Raw genomic sequence first — 20283 nt, forward strand, 5'->3', positions numbered from 1 at the left:
GATGTTCAGTCCATTTAAAATTGTATCCAAGTATTAGTTTTTCATATTTATTTGTTACTTAGACAATTCTAGTGTTATAATTTGTCCATGATTAATATGTAAGCCAAAACAGCCTTTCAGATGAGAACATTCTCTATGGTACTCAAAATTCTCTGACGTATAAACCCCGGCCCTGTTAGACTTAGACCCAGTCAATCTTAACCATACTTGTGAGTTTTGACCATTTCCTTCTTTTTTCTAAGGGTATTCGCTTTCAGGTCAGATTACTTTGAAATCGTGTCGGAAAGTTCAATTTAGAAGGTAGAGTGATTCCTATCAAAACTAATTATATATTCAAAACTTGAACTTGAGACATGTGGTATATGATAGAGGAATGCTCACTACCCTAGTCTATATTAATCTTTTTTGTTAGACTTTGAAACCCGAAATATTTAGTTAAAGATGGAGGAGTAATCATCATTCTACCATAACCTTTAGTCTCTATATATTTATTTTTTTGGTTTCTCACTTAGTGTCAGTTATCAGCTATAGAGCTCGACTAATTTAGATTCACATCAATAAAGTTTCAAAGCGCTTCAAACCTAGGACGACTCTATATCCAACTCTCGAATCTTAGATTTGAGTTCTTACCATCATATCAAAATCTATAGTTTATAGCAAATGCACAATTTTATTTTTTAACTAAGTCTACCACACAAACTTCATTTCAAGCATGACTATGACCCGTGCCACCATAGGGAAGACATCGAATATATAACATCTAGTTAAGGATGAACGAATATCCACCACTCCACCACAACCCGAAGTCACTATCTATTTTAATATACATTGAATAGTGAAGACTAATACATTAATATCAATTGACTTTTTAAACTCATATTTTTTCCTTCCAACTTGTCACCATAGTTGTTGAAGTAGACAACCATTTTGACAAGTCTTCTCTCCAGCCTGCCATTCAAGAACTAGTTAATTTCAACCCCTTACCCCCACCCCCTTCCCACCCCCACTTCAACCCTTCAAAACCCATCTCAACCAAAATTTCCAATCAAAATCTTGAAATTGTTTCTAGCATAAGAATTTCACAATGAATGATCTATTCTCAGGATCATTTTCTCGTTTCAGAAATGAAGAACAATCCCCAAATCAAGAATCACCTGGAATACAAATGAGACAAACTGGAGGTGTCAATCTTGATAAATTCTTCGAAGATGTAGAAACCATTAAAGACGAGCTTAAAGAACTCGAAAAGATTCATACCCAACTCCACAATTCACATGAACAGAGCAAGACTCTGCACAATGCCAAAAATGTCAAAGATCTCAGAACAAAGATGGATAATGATGTTTCGATAGCTTTGAAAAAGGCGAAATTTATCAAAGTTCGATTAGAAGCATTAGATCGATCTAATGCTGCTAATCGAAGTGTACCTGGTTGTGGACCTGGAAGTTCATCAGATAGAACAAGAACCTCTGTTGTGAATGGATTGAGGAAAAAACTTCAAGAATCTATGAATCAGTTCAATGAATTAAGGCAAAGAATGGCATCTGAGTATAGAGAAACTGTTCAGAGAAGGTATTGTTGAATCAACTTTAAATCTTGCATTTGTGTTATGTGATGTTTTTGTTACTATTTGTTATTTTCCCGAGAAATGTTAGTAACTCAGTTGGCTGGTTATCTGAACTTTCACCTAATTGTTTTGACTTCCATTTGTTCTTTCTTTGGACTGCTTTGGACTGTTTTTTTTTTTGTGTGTGAATCGAGGTCTATTGGAAACAGTCTCTCTATAGTAGGGATAACGTCATACATTCTACCCTTCCAGATCCCACTTTGTGGAATTACACGGAGCATCTTTGACTTTTGATTCATTCGTGTTCTTGCCGTTAGTAAATTGTTTTGTATTTGTTCCTTATGGATTAATGGAGCTCCGGGTGAAACGTAGGTCTACTTGTCCAAATTCTTCAAGAAAAAGGCCCTCAACTTTAGACTATGGTTTAAAATTACCTTCATGTTGAAGCTCCGTTATGGATCAAGGGAAAATATGAGATTTTTCTAAGGACATTTGAAATCCGGACCTTTACCTATTCTGTTTAGATTGAAGTATGTGGTTATCTCATCTGAAAGCTGAAACTGTTAGAGAGAACACAATGTTGATCCTCTCATGTATGATGTGGCTCTGATTCTTTTTATAATGAATGTGGATGAGACTCGGGATCACGACTTCTGACTACTTTAAGAGTTTAAATCAACAGGTACTACACGGTGACGGGAGAAAATCCAGATGAAGGTACACTGGATACTCTAATATCCACTGGCCAAAGTGAGACATTTTTGCAGAAAGCAATACAGGAGCAAGGAAGAGGACAAGTAATGGACACAGTTATGGAGATTCAAGAAAGGCATGAAGCTGTGAAGGAATTAGAGAGAAATCTGAAAGAATTGCATCAAGTTTTCATGGACATGGCTGTTTTAGTGGAAAGTCAAGGAGCACAGCTAGATGACATTGAAAGTCAAGTCAATAGAGCCAGTTCATTTGTGAGAGGTGGTGCTCAGCAGCTTGAGGTAGCAAGAAAACACCAGAAAAGTTCAAGAAAATGGACTTGTATTGCCATTATTATTTTGCTCATTATTGTCTTGGTGGTGGTTCTTTCTATTCAACCATGGAAGAAATAAGAATTACTCACATGTTGGGCTTGAACCGTGAAATTAGTCACTAATACTTGCACGTCAAGATAGTCTGTCTACATAACATCCCCTTAGGGTGTCGCCTTTCCCTGGCCCTGCATCAACACGAGATGCTTTGTGCATCGGAGTATCTTTCTTTTTTTCATATTTCTAATGTTTGGAGTTCTCTTTGTAATTAAATTATTGCTAAAGTAGAAATGGAGCTGAGGGAGACTGTTTTGTGCTATTTGCTTGTTTATACACATTTGGGTTTATATCTAATCTTTTGTTGGTGATACTTTTGTTTGTTTTTTTAGAACTTTTCTGAATTCATAAATGCATGTGGCATGACACTATGAAGATTTAAGCCTGCAGTTTCAGTACAAGATTTCAAGGAACATGTCATATTATACTTGTAAAAGTTTATTATAACCTTGAGAAAGTTTGATAATAGAACAATTAAACAAGACATTTAGCATACATCAATAAAATTTAATTAGCCAGCACACATGACTTGTCTTCTTATATTTGTAGTGTTACCAACCTAGCATTACAAGATTAATCCAGGGCCCTTCCAACGTCTCCTGTCCAGTCTGGTTTCAATAGTCAAAACCTTATCGAGGCCAGAAAACTCCATGAACGTCTGTGTACCTCTTCAAATTTTGCTACAAAGTCTTCAGGCATCATGTAAGTCGAGCAGGATTGGGAATACCTGGAAAAATTCATCCAACAGTGGTCCAAATTTCCGCATTGCAAGAGCTCAGCCATGGTAGTGCAAAGCACAGCACTGGAAGCAAAACTATGTTAAAAGCTGAACAGTAAAGAATCTAACAGAGAACAAGGAAATGGGGAAAACAATAACTAGCATCAAACAAAAGGCAGCAAAGGGTCTGCATTCAACATAGTTGATCAAGCTTAAGATCTAGCAATTGGAAGTACCATGTCAATGAAAAATCCCAAGAAAAAAAAAATTGTATTCAGTATTTGTAGAAGATGTCAAGGAGAAAAAGTTTAAGACTTTACACAAGTGAAGTAATTCAGGAGATTTCACCCTTTAAATGAATAAGAACATTTGTATCCGAGTAAGATTGAAAATCTCCCAGGTGAGTATATCTGTCTCATACTCTACATCACAGAAATCAGGTAAGAATGTGCTCAATTAGTTTTCAGGTTAACATTGCAGATCATACGAATACTCTTTACCATCTTAGTCATTTATGCATTAACAGTCATTCTAAAATCATTTTGCCACAGGGAACAGAATGTTATCCCTAATGATGCTTTATAGATCATTGGACAAAAACGGAAAAAAGATGCACTAAATAATGCCCTAAGTTCTACATTAGGATTCTTACCCATGAAGAAAATCATGTGTATTGTCTCTACTTTCATGACGCTGACATCAAGATTTAACCTCTTTGCTGTACTCTGCACCTCATGAGCATCTTCCCCATTGCCATATACCTCCAAATTAAAGCCATTAAGGTCATTCTTGTGCTTTGCTTAAGAGATCTATTAACTCCCAGTATATTCGCCCAGACCATTTTGCCTAAGAAAGATGCTCAATTAGAGAAAACTTGCTGGTCGCTTCATCTATCTGCTGCCACTTTTTCTCCTTTTTCAGAAACTTTGGACCGACACTGTGAACATTGCAGACCAAAAACTTGAGTAAATCCTGGATACCTAAACAGCAATATTGACATCTCAATTAAGACAAAAATGAAATAACAGGTAGGGTGTTTTAATATTAATAAAAGAACATGGTGCTCTAAAATGCAGTTAAGGCATCTTCTAATGCTAAATGCATGTGACCACAGTTTCCTTCTTTCTTCTTCTATGGAGGAGAATTAATCCATAGACTAAACATACCTTGTCTTGGTATGCTCTCGTTACCCAATTGTTAGTATGTTTCACAAAAAAAGCTTGAAGAGCCCCATTCATTTCCCTCTTGATATATTCCAAATAGTTTGTGTGGACAACGCCAACAAGATGATTTAAATTTATCACTCCAACATTTGCCTGGGTGGTACCAACTGAGATGTTCTGGCTCCTCTAAAATTTTGCAACATCGGCATCCCTTGACGGGATAGACTGAGAAGTATCTCCAGCTGGTATTATACTCCGCCTTTCTTTGGAGAACTGCAAGGGAAAAAATATTTGTTAATAATCACATCCATCTCAACATCTTCGCCTATCATATTATAATTTATTTAGCTGTTAATCAGGGACTACCTTTCCAGGGTAAAATGAAATCCTGAAGTCAGCCTTGAAACCAATTCGCTCCTCAAGCCAATTGCATATATAAAGGTCCTGATCTTCAGGAGAACTTAATGAAAGATGGTTAGGAAAAATTAGCTCTTGGTCAGATTTACATAGCCATGGAACCAGTAACATAGCATTCTGCTTTTCTGATCTGGCTAAGTGAGCTGTTTGGAATAGAAGATTTACAGCAGTTCCTGTTATTGAAGGAAGGCTAGCCGTTGTGACTACATGCCTTCTATCATCTGATAGATTCTGCTTGGTAGAATCTCCTCAAAATCCACCTTCATAACAATGACCATGGTTCTTATATCCAGATCATCATTCATAATTTCACTTTCAACCATGAGGACCCTCCTCCGGGTAAGTGGTGTAGTAAAAGTTTGCTTCGACCCTTGCTGCACAGACATCCACAATCTTTTCTGATAAATAAATTTAAGAGCCAGAGAAGATAACTTATAGTGTCCATCGACACATCAAGCTTGATTGTTAAATTATGACATCCAACTAACATCTGTCTATTACTCACAGTATATCATGTAAATGCTTCATGCTGGACATGTCAAGGATAAATGATGGAGAAACTATCCCATTTTACTTGTTGAAAGCCTGTAAGTAACAGTCCTACTGCAGAATTCACACAAGATGAAAATGTTCCTGGATATATGTGCAACAATTTACAATAAATATAAAATGAGAATATCTTTTAGAAATTTCACACCTTGATGCAAAGGTAAGCTAACCATCCTACTTTATGTGCAAGAGTAGGCTATCTGTCCTACTATATATGTCCAAAAAGAATAAGTGAATATCTAGAGCAAAGTTAAAGCACTGATAAAATATCAAAACAGGAGCATAGGTAATATCACCATAGCTACTTATGCTAGTGAAGATTATCTTACCTTCAACAATTAAATAGACTAAGCATCAAAAAGAAAAAGAAAATAAAGAGCACTCACGTAGACTAAATGCACAGGTCAAGTATTGCAAACAGAACAAATATTTTTTTGAGAATGAGAAAATATTTAGCATTCCATGAAGAGGTAATGCAAACAGAATATAAGCAACTAAGATAATCAAAAATCAACACGTATATTTGTAAATCACAAATGAACTATTACCTTTTCTTATTCCAAATTGATCCAGAAATGGGCGCGACTGCCTAACTAATATGCCAACAATTCTGGCACATCAAGTGCTGGCACTCCCTGCATAGATGAAGAACATGTGAGGATGGATAAGGAGAAGAAAATATCTCTAGTCTAATTGCTTCTTTTAGTTTTGGAATATAAAAAAAACACCAAGGGAAAGGAGAGAAATTATAAAGGGAAATGAAGAGAAAAATAAGAAAGAGTGAAAAGAAAATGATTTTCTTCTCTCGCTTATCCAGAGTAATGTTATCTCCTCCCTGTGGTCTCTTCTAAAACTTCCCACCACCGCATAGATTACGACCAAACTAGGCAAGAGACATGTTTTGATTTTCTCTACTTGTCTCTTCCATTCCCTTGCTTTCTTAACTTTTGAAGCAGAGTATTAACCGCACGCCACAGTCCAAACCAAATACATCGAAAACAATGTAGAATATAACATCATCAAATGATAAAAGATAAGACACCAACCCCTTTTGTCTCTACTGGTTCCTTGCAAATTGATTTATGGAGAAAGGCAATATATTAATCGCATGGATCAACATACCTATAAATAAATCACATGGATCAACACCAAGAAATACAAATGTGAGAAAAGACAACACATAATGGTGAAGGAATCGCGATAGAAGGAAAGAACTAAAAGATTTAAAACAGAAAAAGCCACTGTCTGTGCCTGATGAGTCAAACAAACCCAAGCCTCCCCTCCCGTCATGACCAAAAACTACTCATGTATACCATTTAACACAAGTTGAATATAAAAAGAAACCATCAAAAAATTGACTTAATCCCATAACCAAAATAGAAATTCCAGAAATCATCAGCATCAAGAAAATATCTAGCAATATGTACCACCTAAAGAGACAGAGTAGTGCTTATCCTGAAAAGGAAATAGAATTGCACATACTGAATCATAGTACACAGTGTTTCTCATAAAACAAGGGAAGGGTAGAGGCAGGGGTAAGGTTTCAGGGTAAAACCATCTTGCTTAACAATGTGAATTCTAGCAGAGTCTTAAAAACACAGCATCTTGCTTAAGAGTACTTTTGTTAAAACTTTAAAGAATAGAAGAACGGAACTTGACTCCATCTCTGATGAATAAGATGTTTTTCTAGTTACAATTTGCTTAAATTATTTTTGTTTTAGAGAGGAGAAAACTAGCTTATTATTGAAAAATCTTTTTGACTGTCACAGAGTAGCAGCTCACGGCTGCTAGCCTAAACAGATGATTCATCAAAACCAAACACCTACCATATCTCTTCAAACTACTTATAAAGAGAGTATTTCAAAAATCAAGTGTATTAATAGTTTAAACATTTAAGTTATAATTGAGAGTTCTGAAAATCATGTCAAAGGAATCCCTCAAACAAAGGTTCGGGGTTAAAGAAATGGCTCATGTAGCACCTCGCCCATTTGAAAGGCTTAAATGAACCCATACCTCCCGGGAAGAGCCTATGAGTGTCTATGCTAAGAATAATGTTTTATGAGGTATAATAATAGCACAATGGTTGTATTTTAAGTTTTGAAGTCAAGAAAAGTAGCGAAACAAAGGTCGGCAAAAGTTATTGTAAGTTTCTCTAATAAAATTTTCTGAACTTTGGGTCAAATGTCTTTGATGTTTTCTCCCAATATATAAAGATTTAATAAGGCCCATGACCTATCAAATCGAAGGTCTACAAGTCTAGTTTGCAATGAAGAAAACCTAACATCAAACCAACATCGGAGTAAGAAGTTATGAGTGTTTTACTGCAGACTGTCTGGGCAGAATCCGGGTTGCAAACCGGGTCGGGTCAAAAATATGGTATGTCGGCTATACAACGTTTTAACCCATAAAAACATTTCTTTTCAGAACCAGAAAGAAAGCTTAAGAGAGGGTTCTAATGGAGTTCTTGGGTGATGAAGGTACGTTTTTAGCAATTTCTGCCATTAAAGGTTGCCCCCATGCCTAGAAATGTGATCTCTACAGCAATAAAATGACATAATTATAAATAGTTCACAGCATTTTGAAATAGAATCAATAGAACATGTTTTAGATCCACAAACGAGACATAATTTTTTTTACAATTTTATCCACCTTCCACTTTAATAAAAAGTATAAAGAACACACTAAAGATGAAAATAGATGGAGGAGTGGAAGAACAAGTTAAGAAAGCAACGGAAACTTGCCTGTTACCTGTCAGACGTAGCTGCATATACCATATGGGGACTCCAAACTGATCTCATGGAAGGCAAATTCCCCTTAAAAAGAACAGCCCACAAGAATGGAAATGAGAAATCATTATTTGGGCCACAGGGTACTAAGGTGCACGTGAATTCTAGTTGTGGACATGCTTGACTGAACAAACATATGGAATAGAATCACAAATAGCTGGAACTTCATACTTCATTTGTTGTCTGTTCTATCAAGTCCCTCTAGCAGAAATGTATATGTCTGGGAACTAAGTCGAGAACCATTTTTCTCCATAATATCCAACAACTCAGAACATCTATCTACAAGTCCCCTCTTAAGTAAGCCATCAATTAGAAGTTTCCAAGCTACTTCATCATTATTGTACCCACAATCAAGAAGTCGAAAGAAGGCTGCCTTAGCTTTATCATTATTTCCATCATCATACAACCCACATATAAGGAGCTTGTATGACTCTAAGCGTGGTAAAAAACCTTGTGTAAGCATAGTGTCAAGAAATCTTGTTGCATCCTCATACATTCTCAACTTGCAACAACAATTTACCATTGAGGTGTACATATCTTCAGAAGAAGACATTCCGCAACTTTGCATATGATCAAGTAACCTCGAAGCCTCCCCAAGACGTCCTTCTCTACAGAGACCAATAACAAGCGAACTAAAAACGTTTGTATTAGGAGGACATCCGTGTTCCTCCATTTTATCAAAGAGTTTAAGCAAAGTTTCATATTTCACTACTTTCCACACATCAGCAATATTAATCGAACTGGCCTCTATTTTGAGATCAAGTCCTCCTTGGGACAAATGTTTAATCAAAACAGAATAGGTGTAATGAGAAGGTTCATATCCAAAATCAAACATACATTTTAGCATATCAAAGGCTCGATTTAATAATCCTGCACGACCATAACCATCAATCATTACTGTATAGGTCATCAAATCTGGCCTAATTCCTGCCTCTGCCATCTTAGCCATCACATCTTCCGCTTCTTTCAATTTCCCTTCATTGTGATATGCAACTAGAAATGAAGTGTAAATGCAGACATCCGGCTTGTGCCCCTTAGATATCATTAAACTAAAAACTTTGTCAGCATGGTCAAAGGCACATTCTTTTAGTAGTTGCTCAATAAAGATACTGTAGGATTCAATTGTGGGTTCTACACCACTTTCTGGCATGCTTTCAAGTAATTGTGCTGCTTCTAGCTGCTTACCCTGTTTACACAACCCGTTAATCAGCACATTATAAGTACATGTGTTTGGGGAGCAACCTTCCTCGATCATCTTCTTAAACAATGTGAAGGCAAAATCAAATTTTTCAGTTTTGCAATGTCCATCAATTAGAGCAGTGTACATTGCAACATTAACCTTTATACCCTTCTCTTTCACAGAACTAAAAATGGTGTTAGCTTCTTCAACTCTACCTCTTTCACATAAGCCATCAACTAGAGCACCATAAGTCCACTCATCAGGAGCTAAACCATTCTCCTCCATCAATCTAAGCAACCTAAATGCACTATCTATTTCACCCTCTTTACACTGTCCATGAACTAACAAGTTAAAAGTGACATTACTAGGAGACAGTTTGCGCTCAAGCATCTTATCAAGTAGTGACATTGCCTTATGCACCTTTTTCGCCCTACAAAAGCCAGAAATCAATTCATTGTATGTACGTACATTTGGGATACAACTATTCGATTCCATTGTGTCTAAAATACTTAATGCAACATCAACCAAACCTTTCTTACAGTATCCATCAATCAAAGCATTGTATGTCACCACACTCGGAACTATCCCCTTTTCCGACATAACATTTAGTAACTCTCTTGCTTTGTCAAGCTTAGAGTCTTTACACAAACCATCGATGAGAACAGTGTAAGTATGAACATTGGGCTCACAACCTTTCTCCCTCATCTCATCAAACAAACTCAATGCTTCTACCCTTCTATCCAATCGACACAATGCATCAATGAGAATCGTATATGTCCGGACATTAGGAGAACAACCATCATCTCCCATTTCCAAAAACAGCTTCATCGCTTCATCAATCCTCCTCGTTTCACACAAGCCATGAATCAAATTATTGTACGATACCACATTTCTTCGACAACCCTTATTCTGCATTTCCCTAAAAACCTTAAAAGCACTATTTACATCTTTTCTCCTACAATGCCCCAATATAAACGACGTGTACGTATGTGTATCCGGCTTCAAACCAGCTTGCAAAATCTTACTAAAATAAACCTCAGCCTCAACTACATTACCCAATTTACAATAACCATTAATCATAGTATTAAAAGTATAAACATCAGGCTTAATCATATCATTCAACATCTCATTATACACACATTTCATATCATCAACCATAACAAACCGCGATAACGCCATCAACAATGTATTATAACCCCACCCATTAAGCTTAAACCTAAACCCATCATCACATTTATTCATCTCCCGCACAAAACCCATCACAAAAACGACATCCTCAGTTGTTCCACATGATTTAATCATAGAAAGTCTCGTTCTTTCCGCGACCTGAAAAAGCTTATTGGAAATCAAAATACGCAAAAGGGGTGCATAAGATTGAACACTGGGTTTGAAAGAAGGAAGCCGTGAGAGGTAATCAAAGAAGGAAAACGCGATATGGGGATTAAGATTTGGATTCTGTGAGAGGAAAGAAGAGAGACGAGAAGGGGAAAGTGAAGGAATCAGATTCTTGAGAGATGGGTGTTTTTGCCAATTTGGGTGTGAAAGGAGATTGAGGAGCTGAGAAGAAAGGGGGTCAATGGAAATGGGTTCTGATTCTTCTGGTGACAAAATGGGTGAAGGAGAAGAAGAAGGAGAAGAAGCTACAGAAAATGGGAAAGATTTGATTAAGGAGAAGAAAAGAGAAATCGACTGACCTGAACGGAATGGAAATGGAGTAGACAACGCCGTCCATTGTATCATTGTCTTGGAAAATCGATTCCAAGAAGGAAGAAGAAGAGAGAAGAGATCAAGTTTGGGTATTCATGGAGGTAAACAGAGCGGCGATTTTGCTGTGGCAATACTTATTTCTTGCTGAGTGACAGAGGCGGACTTAGGTGATAGTACGCTGACATTAGAGGGGGTGAAGTTGCAAAATGAAGAAAAATAAACACAAAAATAACCATTTTTAGGACCCTATTTAGGGTTTGGCCAAAAAATTATAAATTGTAACCACATTTAGAAGGTCGTTTGGTTGATGGGATGTGATATATTATTGTATCCCTCCTATCAATAGAGGTATAAGTTCATTTTCAGAATGTTTTGCCTCAAGAAGTTCATAACCCACAGGTCATAAGTTATATTTTACATAGTTTTTACCAAACTTATGTTCGATAGAGACATAAATTCAGTTTCAAACCGTACAATGCCTTAAGAGAGAGAATTTATTCCAACAAAAGATAAAAGTTTTATAAATGTACATGTTATGAATTAGATATTGCACAACTTATGTTATGCGAAATTAGATCAAAATTAGAAGTATTTAGTCTATAATTTAAAGGACAAAAATTAAAAATCGCCTTAATAGGTTAATCATGCAAAAACTTGCCCCATGATTATGCCCTTCGTCAAGCCCATAATCTTCTCTTGATCTGAACTTTAACGTGGACACCTAGCCCAACAGAAAAACTGGGCTTTAAAATGAAACGGCCCTTAAGTATAAATGCCACTCTACTTAAAGTTCTAGCAATTTTGGGAAACTTACACAAATTTCACTAATTTAGGAGTTAATTACTTAAATATTCTTTAATGCAATATTAAGAATCTTACCAGATTTTGGTGAGTTCAGATACGTCCAAATGCATGTATCTCGGGATACATAGGGTCAAACTTAGGTGTAATTTGTTTTAGATACATTGTATTCAATTGGATTCGCATGTATCTAGGATACATAGACAACAAATTTTGGTCGCCTCTGTCACACCTCGCTCGCCACTCTTCTATGTATTTGGTATCCCATATACATGTGAATCACATCAGATGCATACATAATCTATAGGTATTTGGTGTGATTTGTATGTATCTGGATACATGACTATCTCTCTCCCCATCTCGCTCGTCTCTCTCTCTATTTTAGTGTATCTGATAGTAAAAATACATGTATCTAGGTGTATTTTTTCTTAATATATGATAGAAAATTCTTAATTAGTGATAAGATACGTAATTATTTGAAAGTATATATAAAATTAATATTTATAATATAAATGTATGTCTAATAATGTAGTGTTCCTTATAAATTTCTCATAATAACTATCCTGTTTTTTTAGCATGTAATATACTTGTATTATTGTTTTACAAGAAATACATTCTCTCCCCTCAAATTAACAAATCCCTTTAGCTCCAAAGAGGTGATTATTGTTCAATGGCACAAGGCAAAATATTGTCTGTCTTAAGTTTTATAATTACACAAACTAATACTGTATAAATGAAAAACATATTGGTGATACACAAAAAACAAACATAAATTTGCATTATGAATAGATAAGGTAGCTGACAAACCTTTAACAAAAAGAATTAAAAATATGAAATAATAATAATATATGAAAACATGTTGTGATTTGCTGTTTAATCGTTGTAGCTACTTATAATTAATATCCAGAGATACATTTTAATTATGGATAATTAACCATATAGTATCACAATAAAGTGTCACATTTTATGAACCTTTTCGATATAATTTGTGCATTTTAATTGAAAAGTACATCCAAAAGGGCAAAAGAAACAAAAATAATTATGATGATGATAACACCATAAGCTCCTCGTGGATATTCCAATATCCAAATGATTTCTGCATATTTTCTCTTTTTAATTAGGTGTATACCACACAAGATTAGATATTATAAATTATTATAAAATTAATCAGATCCTGTATTCACTATTGAATGCTGACTAAAGCTTGTAAAGTATATAACATACATAGTATTGGGACAAATGAGATATATACTTTTAACAAATGGATCTATGAATAGCCTCCGAGGTTTAATTTAGTTGTCAATGAAGTGAGTTATTTGATACCTATTATCGATATGAGATGATAAATATTTCATAAAATTAGTTAAGATGCGCGTAAGCTGTCTAAACACACCATATACAATTATAAAGAAATGAATATATGAAAAATTATAATAGAAGATGGAATGTCCGAGATAATATATGGTAGTATGCATGTGATTTGTAATTTTATTTGCATATTGTTAAAATAAAAATAAAAAACTACTTGTATTAGATTTCAGTTTTGTCCTATTATTAATATAGATAGATTGGGCAAAAATGAAAATAAAAGAATAAAATAGAGATCTTTATAATAAAAGTAGGTGAGTCATTATCTAGTTCTTCTTTGTCATTTATACTTCTTTTTAAAATATATATATATATATATTTTAAGTGGTCATCTTCAAAGTCACTAATTGCCAATGTTATGATGCTAACTAAGTTTTGATGAACTCATTTTCCAAGAATAACCCTACTTCTAAAAATAACTAAATATTTATTTTTCTAGATAAGTTAAGTATGAAACACTATAATAAAAATAGTTTTTTAGTGTCAATAAATATGCACGTACATTAACAAAAGAGTGTTAAAAAGTTTTTATTGACATTAGTTAATTGTCATTGGATCCAATATCGTTGTAGGCTTTAGCGGTAAAGAGTACTAAAATGTAATTGACACTAGCTAGTAATTGCCTGTAAAATATATATTTAACGGCAATTAAGTTATTTTCGTTAATTAATTACTCCTAAAAATCATTTTTGATACAGTAACAACATAACATATTTGTACATAAAGCCACAAAATACTTTGATCAAATCAAACCTAAGATTCGGAAGTCATCTAGTCTTGATTAGAGTCCAATTAAGAATTAAAATCAAACAAAAACAATGATAATATGTATTGATAACTACCCACTACTATTCATCAAAAGCATAAGAATGAATTTTATAAGTTTATATGGTACTAAATGAATGCTTTTGGACTAGATAATCTAGCTCAAAAAAATAAATCTATGAGGTCTGTTGGATCAAAACAGACGACAGTACATGCTATAAATTTGAAATATGAAAATTTATTATATAGATATAACTACTTAATTATAAAAGTCAATTTTATCGTAATTAATTGTTAGTTTCTTTCAATCAACTAAGCTAGCATTTTATTTCATCTCCAAAAAATGAACAAAAGTGAGTTGCAAAAACATATATATCAAGTATTACATATGTACGTTCAAAATTTGTTGACTTAACTATTTGAGGAGTTAGGAAAATTCAAGAAAGCTAAGCCAAATTAGTAAAGTACAGTGAGAATGGAACAATTTCAATATTGTATAATTAGTTCAAAAAGAAGTGTTTGTAATGTATAGGTGTCTATCTATGAAAAACAGAATTAAAAAAAACCTTTAAATATTTATACCTATGATAATGTTATGTATTCTATAGGAAGATGTATCTATGTTCATTCGACGTCTATGTACATTATAATCTATAACATAATAGCAATAAGCAAATAGTCTTTGCATTTCATTTTTCTCGACCTCTATATCATAAAGAAGTCATTTTATTTATCTATTTTAAATAATCAATGAGTTTTATTATTTTTCTGAGCATATTATTCTTAGCATTAAATAACTATATAAAGTAATAACAGTTTAATTTAGAGTTTCAAAACATCATCAATAATGTTAGTTTAGCAAAATACATCAATGAAAGAAGTATTGAAAACACCTCTAAATTCGGTGTGAATTATTAGTTTCATCCGTGAACTATTGACAGTATTAAAAATATTATTTTACTTAAATAATTAAACTTAACACCCCCGATCTTGCGGTGAGTGAAATACACCCCTAAATTCTGGTCAAGTTTAGGGGTGTTTTCAACACTTCTCTCGACTTTTTATTAAGAGTCTCATACTCCTACAAGAGTTTGAGTCCACTTGCTATGTCATGTGGCAGATCGGGGTGTATCCAAGGTGTATCTAAGTTATTGAAGTATAGGAGTGTTTTTAAGACTATCAATAGTTAAGGGACGAAACTAATAATATGTGCCATTAAGAGTGTTTTCAATACTTCTCTCATAAATCAAATAATATGAAACAAAGAAAATATTAGAGAAAAAAAACTAGGAACTTGTAGTAAATCAATGCAAAGTTTTCACACTTTTTATTTTTACAGCTTTCCATCTAGTAAAAAAAGAAAAGGAAAATTACGTAGAATAGCAAACATTTAGTTTATATTCGATATTATAACTATAGTTTAAGAAAATTGTAATTTGCAGTTACAAAGTTTTCTCAATTCGTGCTATTCGCCTGATTTATATAAATCTAGAATTTGTATAATTTGGTTCCTGATTATATAAATCCTTAATTTTGTATATGTTTACCCTAGCTATTTGTATATGATTTATGAAAAGTACATAATAAATTACCCTCTTTGTAATTGGCAAGCGAAATATACAAACGTAGTTTTGAAAAATTCTTAAATGAATAAATATAGAATTTGTATATACTTGTCTTATTTGTATATTCACAAACGAAATATACAAACTACAACCTTCTTAGCAAACAAAACTATAGTTATGGAGTGCAATTATCGAAATTATAATTATAGAGTCTATTATGTCCGTTATTACTAAAATTTACCTTGAACATTAAAAGGCATTGAGCATTACCATAGCAACACATTAATACGTCAGAAAAAGCAAAGAATGTCGCCATTATTTTTCAAAATTTCTGAAGAAAAAACAGTTTTTAAGTTCATTTCAATTAAATATAGTTCAGATCCAAGTAAAATCCCAGTCAGCCAAAAAAAAAAAGAGTACAATTATTTTTTTATAAATTGTCCTTCTCACGAAAGATCTAAGTAGAGACACATTATCATGTGTAAATGAATAAAAAAAAACCTCACTCAACTTTTATAGCCAACTATAAATAATTACACTTAGCTTTGTTGAAATATAGTGCACTCTAGCTCAATAATTTCTTCTCCATAACAACACTTAGCCATAATTTTCCAAATTAATCATCCATCATTTTCAATGGATTTTCCAAAAAAATTGAAGGAAAAAATTGTGGAAATTGTGAAGAAAACAATGAAAATTGGAAAAGATGATCCAAGAAAAATTTGGCATGCATTTAAAGTGGGATTGTCACTCACTTTAATTTCATTGTTTTACTATTATAGGCCTCTTTATGATGGCTTTGGACAATCAGCTATATGGGCTGTTTTAACTGTGGTGGTTGTTTTTGAATTCACAGCAGGCAAGTTCTAACTTTTATCCCTTTTTTTTTGTGATAATTGTGATGTCTGAGTCAGTTTGTCTGCACTTCAATTAATTTTACGAGATACCTGTACTTTTATCTAGTAAAACTTGAAGAAATGAATAATTGTGGTGTTGGAGTCAACTTTTCGATTCTAGAAATGTTAATTATTTATTTATTTTGGTTTTTCAGGTGCAACTTTGAGCAAGTGTTTAAATAGAGGCTTTGCCACATTAACAGCTGGGGCATTAGGTGTTGGAGCAAAATATTTTGCTGACTTATTTGGGAAAGAAGGGGAACCCATTGTTTTGGGTATTTTGGTCTTTACACTAGGTATATTATGCAAGTCAAAGCATATTATATAATCCATAATTAGCTTCATGAAATAATAATGATGAGAAAATAAAAAGTAACTTCAATCTCATTTCACCAAAAAAAATATGGATGGTTCACAAAACAATTAATAATCATGATATATATAAATGACATAAAAACTTTTCTATACATATTATCTATTGTAATATTAATATATTTTTATGCAAAAACTTATGTTTCACGTTGAAAATATTGAATTTAGATGAGTTTGGCCTCAATACTTCATCCACGTCTTACATTGAAGAGTAATAACAAAAAAAAATAAAGTGTGTAGCTATCTAATTTAAAACTTATGTATACACACTCAATTTTAATCGTAATCTGAATGATCGATGTTCAACTCTACTTCAAATACTAAAACAAGAAAGTTTAACCGCCAACATTACTAAATTATAATTTTCAACTTTTTTTTTTCATTTACTTAATTATATTTTCAACGTATATACAGGTGCACTAGGTACATTTACGAGATTTTTCCCACACATGAAGAGGAGATATGACTATGGAATTTTGATATTTGTGTTAACCTTCAGTATGGTGACTGTGTCTGGTTATCGTGTGGACAAAATATTAGAATTGGCTCATCAACGTTTGTCTACTATTCTTATTGGAGCTGCTACATGCATGATTGTCTCTTTGATTGTTTGTCCTGTTTGGGCTGGAGAAGATCTTCATAAACTTGTTTATACTCATCTTGAAAAACTTGCAAACTTCTTAGAAGGTAAGTGAATCTTCTACTTCATTCTTTTTTGTTCGTTCAAGGACATTTGATAAAATTGAAACGATACAGAGAGTAGCAGATGATCTAGAGTTTGAAATGATATAGAATAATAAAAGTAGCGATTTTACATATATTAGAATGAAGTAGCTAGGTAGATTACATGCTACAATGTATGATGGTACAAACAAATTCTTTGTTGCTATTCCATTTCGACTTATGTGATGATATTTGACTCACGTAGTTTAAGAACTTGTGATTTTATATTTGGTGGCCAGTCATGATATTTTTATAGTTATATATGAATATAGAAATGAAATCATTAGTTGTCAACCATTCATAATCAATCATATTGGAAGAAGACAGTTCCACTCATTAAAGTGTGAGACGCGAGACTTCTGCATGTCATTCCTTTTTAACATACTAGTAAACAAATAGTGACACGTAAAATTTATTTATGTGTGTGATCCATGAGGGGCAAAACAAATAATAAATATATATATACATTTTATTTTTTTTGCAGGTTTTGGAAGTGAATATTTCATCTTTTCAGAGAATGATGAAATTGTAAAGGCCTCTAATGAAGGATTCCTTGGAGCCTATAAAACAGTCCTTAATTCTAAAGCCACTGAGGAAGCTTTGGTGAGTAAAACAACAACAAAAAAAAATAAAATCAAATAACATCTTCTTATGTTATAATTTTTATAATCGAGAAATCTCTTGAAGGTCTTCCTAACTCGTAAAATACGTCTAATCCACACATCACGTGTTATACTGTTTAGGCAAATTTTGCATGGTGGGAGCCTGGTCATGGATCTTTCAGGCTACGTCATCCATGGAAGCAATATTTGAAAATTGGTGTGCTTGCTAGAGAATGTGCATGCCATCTTCAAGCACTTAGTGGTTACTTTAATTCCAAGCCTCAGGTATATTATATAATATTATTTTTATTTAATCATATAAAAAATTAATTACTATTTTAATTTCACTAAATTAAAAAAATAAATCAAAATGTCTTACACAATTGTGATTTGTGAAGTGTAAGACTTTATAAAGTGATTTCATTCCTTCCCCGAAATAGAGTTAGTGAAGAATATTCTGACAAAACAAGGAATTATTGAAAGAATATTCTCAATTCTCTTAATTACAAAAACATTTTTTCTGTCGCAATTCATGTGTCCCACTTTTAAAACTCGTTTAGTGATGAAAATTATTCATTTTGTTCCGAAACAATTTAACTTTATCTGAAAAGGTGTGTTTGATCATGACTAAAAATTGTATTTAAAATTTGGTGGAATATACATGTTTTCCAACTCGTTTCACTTTTAAAATTGTACTATCTAAGTAATGTATTCAGACATGAACATTATTCCAAATATTTATAGTATAACCAAACTCAATTATAATACCATAAATTATGAAACGAGATACATATATTTGAAATCTATAGTTAAACGCCTGTTTAATTTTAATCCATCTCATACCAATATGTGAGTTTAATACTAGTATAAGTTTTATCATAATAATTTAACCTCTTGTTATAGTTTATTTATTGATTTGATTGTGTAATTATTTTTTTAATATTAATATTAATTATTAAACTTTAATTTATTTTTAGGTACCAAGTGAGTTCCAAAAAAAAATAGAAGAAGCATGCACAAAAATGTGCATAGAGTCAAGTAAAGTCCTAAAGGAATTAGCATTTTCCATCAAAACCATGACACAACCGTCGTCCTCCGCCGCAGAAATCCATCTCCGCCACTCGAAAGCCGCCGTCGACGACTTCAAATCGATCCTCGCCGCCACCGAAACACTATTACTCTCCAACAAATTGGATCTATTGGAAATTTTTCCGGCGATTACGGTGGCGTCCGTACTGATTGACGTCATCAATTGCATCGATAAAATCTTCGAATCCGTTGAAGATCTATCGGTTCAAGCACATTTTAAAAAGGCGAAGAACAAGGAATTTTCTTCGTCGTCGCCGGAGAAACCGCCGCCGCAGCACCAGTTGCTCCACCGCGGAATTGTTAAACCGGTTGTCGATGTTGACGACGTTGACAGTGGTGGTGATTTTGTTGCGATTGAGATTTGCAGTGGTGGAGCAGCGCTGGCGGGAAAGGCGGAGGTGAATCCGGCGGTGGTGAAAAAATGAGAGTAGTATTGGGAGGGAAAGTTTAAACGAACTTTTTGATGAGTAGTTAAAACTTTCTGTTTCTAAGTTGTTTTTTCCGTTAGTTGTATACTGTGTTGCTCGGGTTCTTTAAAAATGACGCGAAATGAATGTTGAATATTTTTTCATCATGAGTGCGATATCATTTTTAAAAAACGTTCGAGCAACATAGGTTGTATATATGAATATGTAGCTTCTTGATAGGAGCAACTTTTTGTTATTTTTCTTTTTAATTAAGTATTTTGGTCTACATCTATTTTCTTTTTGCAACTAGCTTACAATCTACTTAAGTTATATTCGGAAAATCAAGACAATAATGTGCTACTTTGTAACTTTAGCCTGAAATATATGAATAGCTTATACAATTAATTCTTGTAAAACTATAAGTATTCATAAAAGGGAAAATCGTATGAAATAATAAATTATTAATTCAAATTAAATGATATAGTTATAGTTTATTTTAATTGTAATTCGCAGCAAATTATCATCCCAT

At 33.3% G+C, this 20283-nt stretch overlaps 3 protein-coding genes across 3 annotated transcripts; 2 read left to right on the top strand and 1 right to left on the bottom strand.

The window, feature by feature from the left end:
* Positions 1 to 1006: 1006 nt before the first annotated feature.
* LOC125807097 (syntaxin-121-like) lies at positions 1007 to 2959 on the top strand. The gene is made up of 2 exons (XM_049486866.1): positions 1007 to 1572; positions 2250 to 2959. Exons 1-2 carry the CDS (start codon positions 1085 to 1087, stop codon positions 2668 to 2670), a joined length of 909 nt encoding a protein of 302 aa, XP_049342823.1. The 5' UTR covers positions 1007 to 1084; the 3' UTR covers positions 2671 to 2959.
* A 1429-nt stretch (positions 2960 to 4388) lies between these two features.
* LOC125807055 (pentatricopeptide repeat-containing protein At5g65560) lies at positions 4389 to 11366 on the bottom strand. The gene is made up of 6 exons (XM_049486810.1): positions 8451 to 11366; positions 8242 to 8306; positions 6042 to 6128; positions 5450 to 5577; positions 4894 to 5342; positions 4389 to 4800 (listed from the first exon to the last, which is right to left on the bottom strand). The coding sequence occupies exon 1, from the start codon at positions 11197 to 11199 to the stop codon at positions 8452 to 8454; it is 2748 nt and encodes a 915-aa protein (XP_049342767.1). The 5' UTR covers positions 11200 to 11366; the 3' UTR covers positions 4389 to 4800; positions 4894 to 5342; positions 5450 to 5577; positions 6042 to 6128; positions 8242 to 8306; position 8451.
* A 4882-nt stretch (positions 11367 to 16248) lies between these two features.
* LOC125806926 (aluminum-activated malate transporter 8) lies at positions 16249 to 19772 on the top strand. The gene is made up of 6 exons (XM_049486680.1): positions 16249 to 16524; positions 16717 to 16857; positions 17348 to 17620; positions 18141 to 18259; positions 18400 to 18543; positions 19236 to 19772. Exons 1-6 carry the CDS (start codon positions 16302 to 16304, stop codon positions 19770 to 19772), a joined length of 1437 nt encoding a protein of 478 aa, XP_049342637.1. The 5' UTR covers positions 16249 to 16301.
* The last annotated feature ends 511 nt before the right edge of the window (positions 19773 to 20283 follow it).

Source organism: Solanum verrucosum, unplaced genomic scaffold (assembly GCF_900185275.1).
Source record: "Solanum verrucosum unplaced genomic scaffold, falcon-dt-bn FXZP01000196.1, whole genome shotgun sequence".
Lineage (NCBI taxonomy): Eukaryota > Viridiplantae > Streptophyta > Magnoliopsida > Solanales > Solanaceae > Solanum > Solanum verrucosum.

Bases quoted from the DNA above. Each gene is read 5' to 3' on its own strand.
- LOC125806926 (XM_049486680.1), top strand. From the start codon at position 16,302: ATGGATTTTCCAAAAAAATTGAAGGAAAAAATTGTGGAAATTGTGAAG. The intron at 16,858-17,347 runs GTATATTATGCA...ACGTATATACAG, and splicing joins TATTTTGGTCTTTACACTAG to GTGCACTAGGTACATTTACG. The intron at 17,621-18,140 runs GTAAGTGAATCT...TTTTTTTTGCAG, and splicing joins ACTTGCAAACTTCTTAGAAG to GTTTTGGAAGTGAATATTTC.
- LOC125807097 (XM_049486866.1), top strand. From the start codon at position 1,085: ATGAATGATCTATTCTCAGGATCATTTTCTCGTTTCAGAAATGAAGAA. The intron at 1,573-2,249 runs GTATTGTTGAAT...TTAAATCAACAG, and splicing joins AGAGAAACTGTTCAGAGAAG to GTACTACACGGTGACGGGAG.
- LOC125807055 (XM_049486810.1), bottom strand. From the start codon at position 11,199: ATGATACAATGGACGGCGTTGTCTACTCCATTTCCATTCCGTTCAGGT.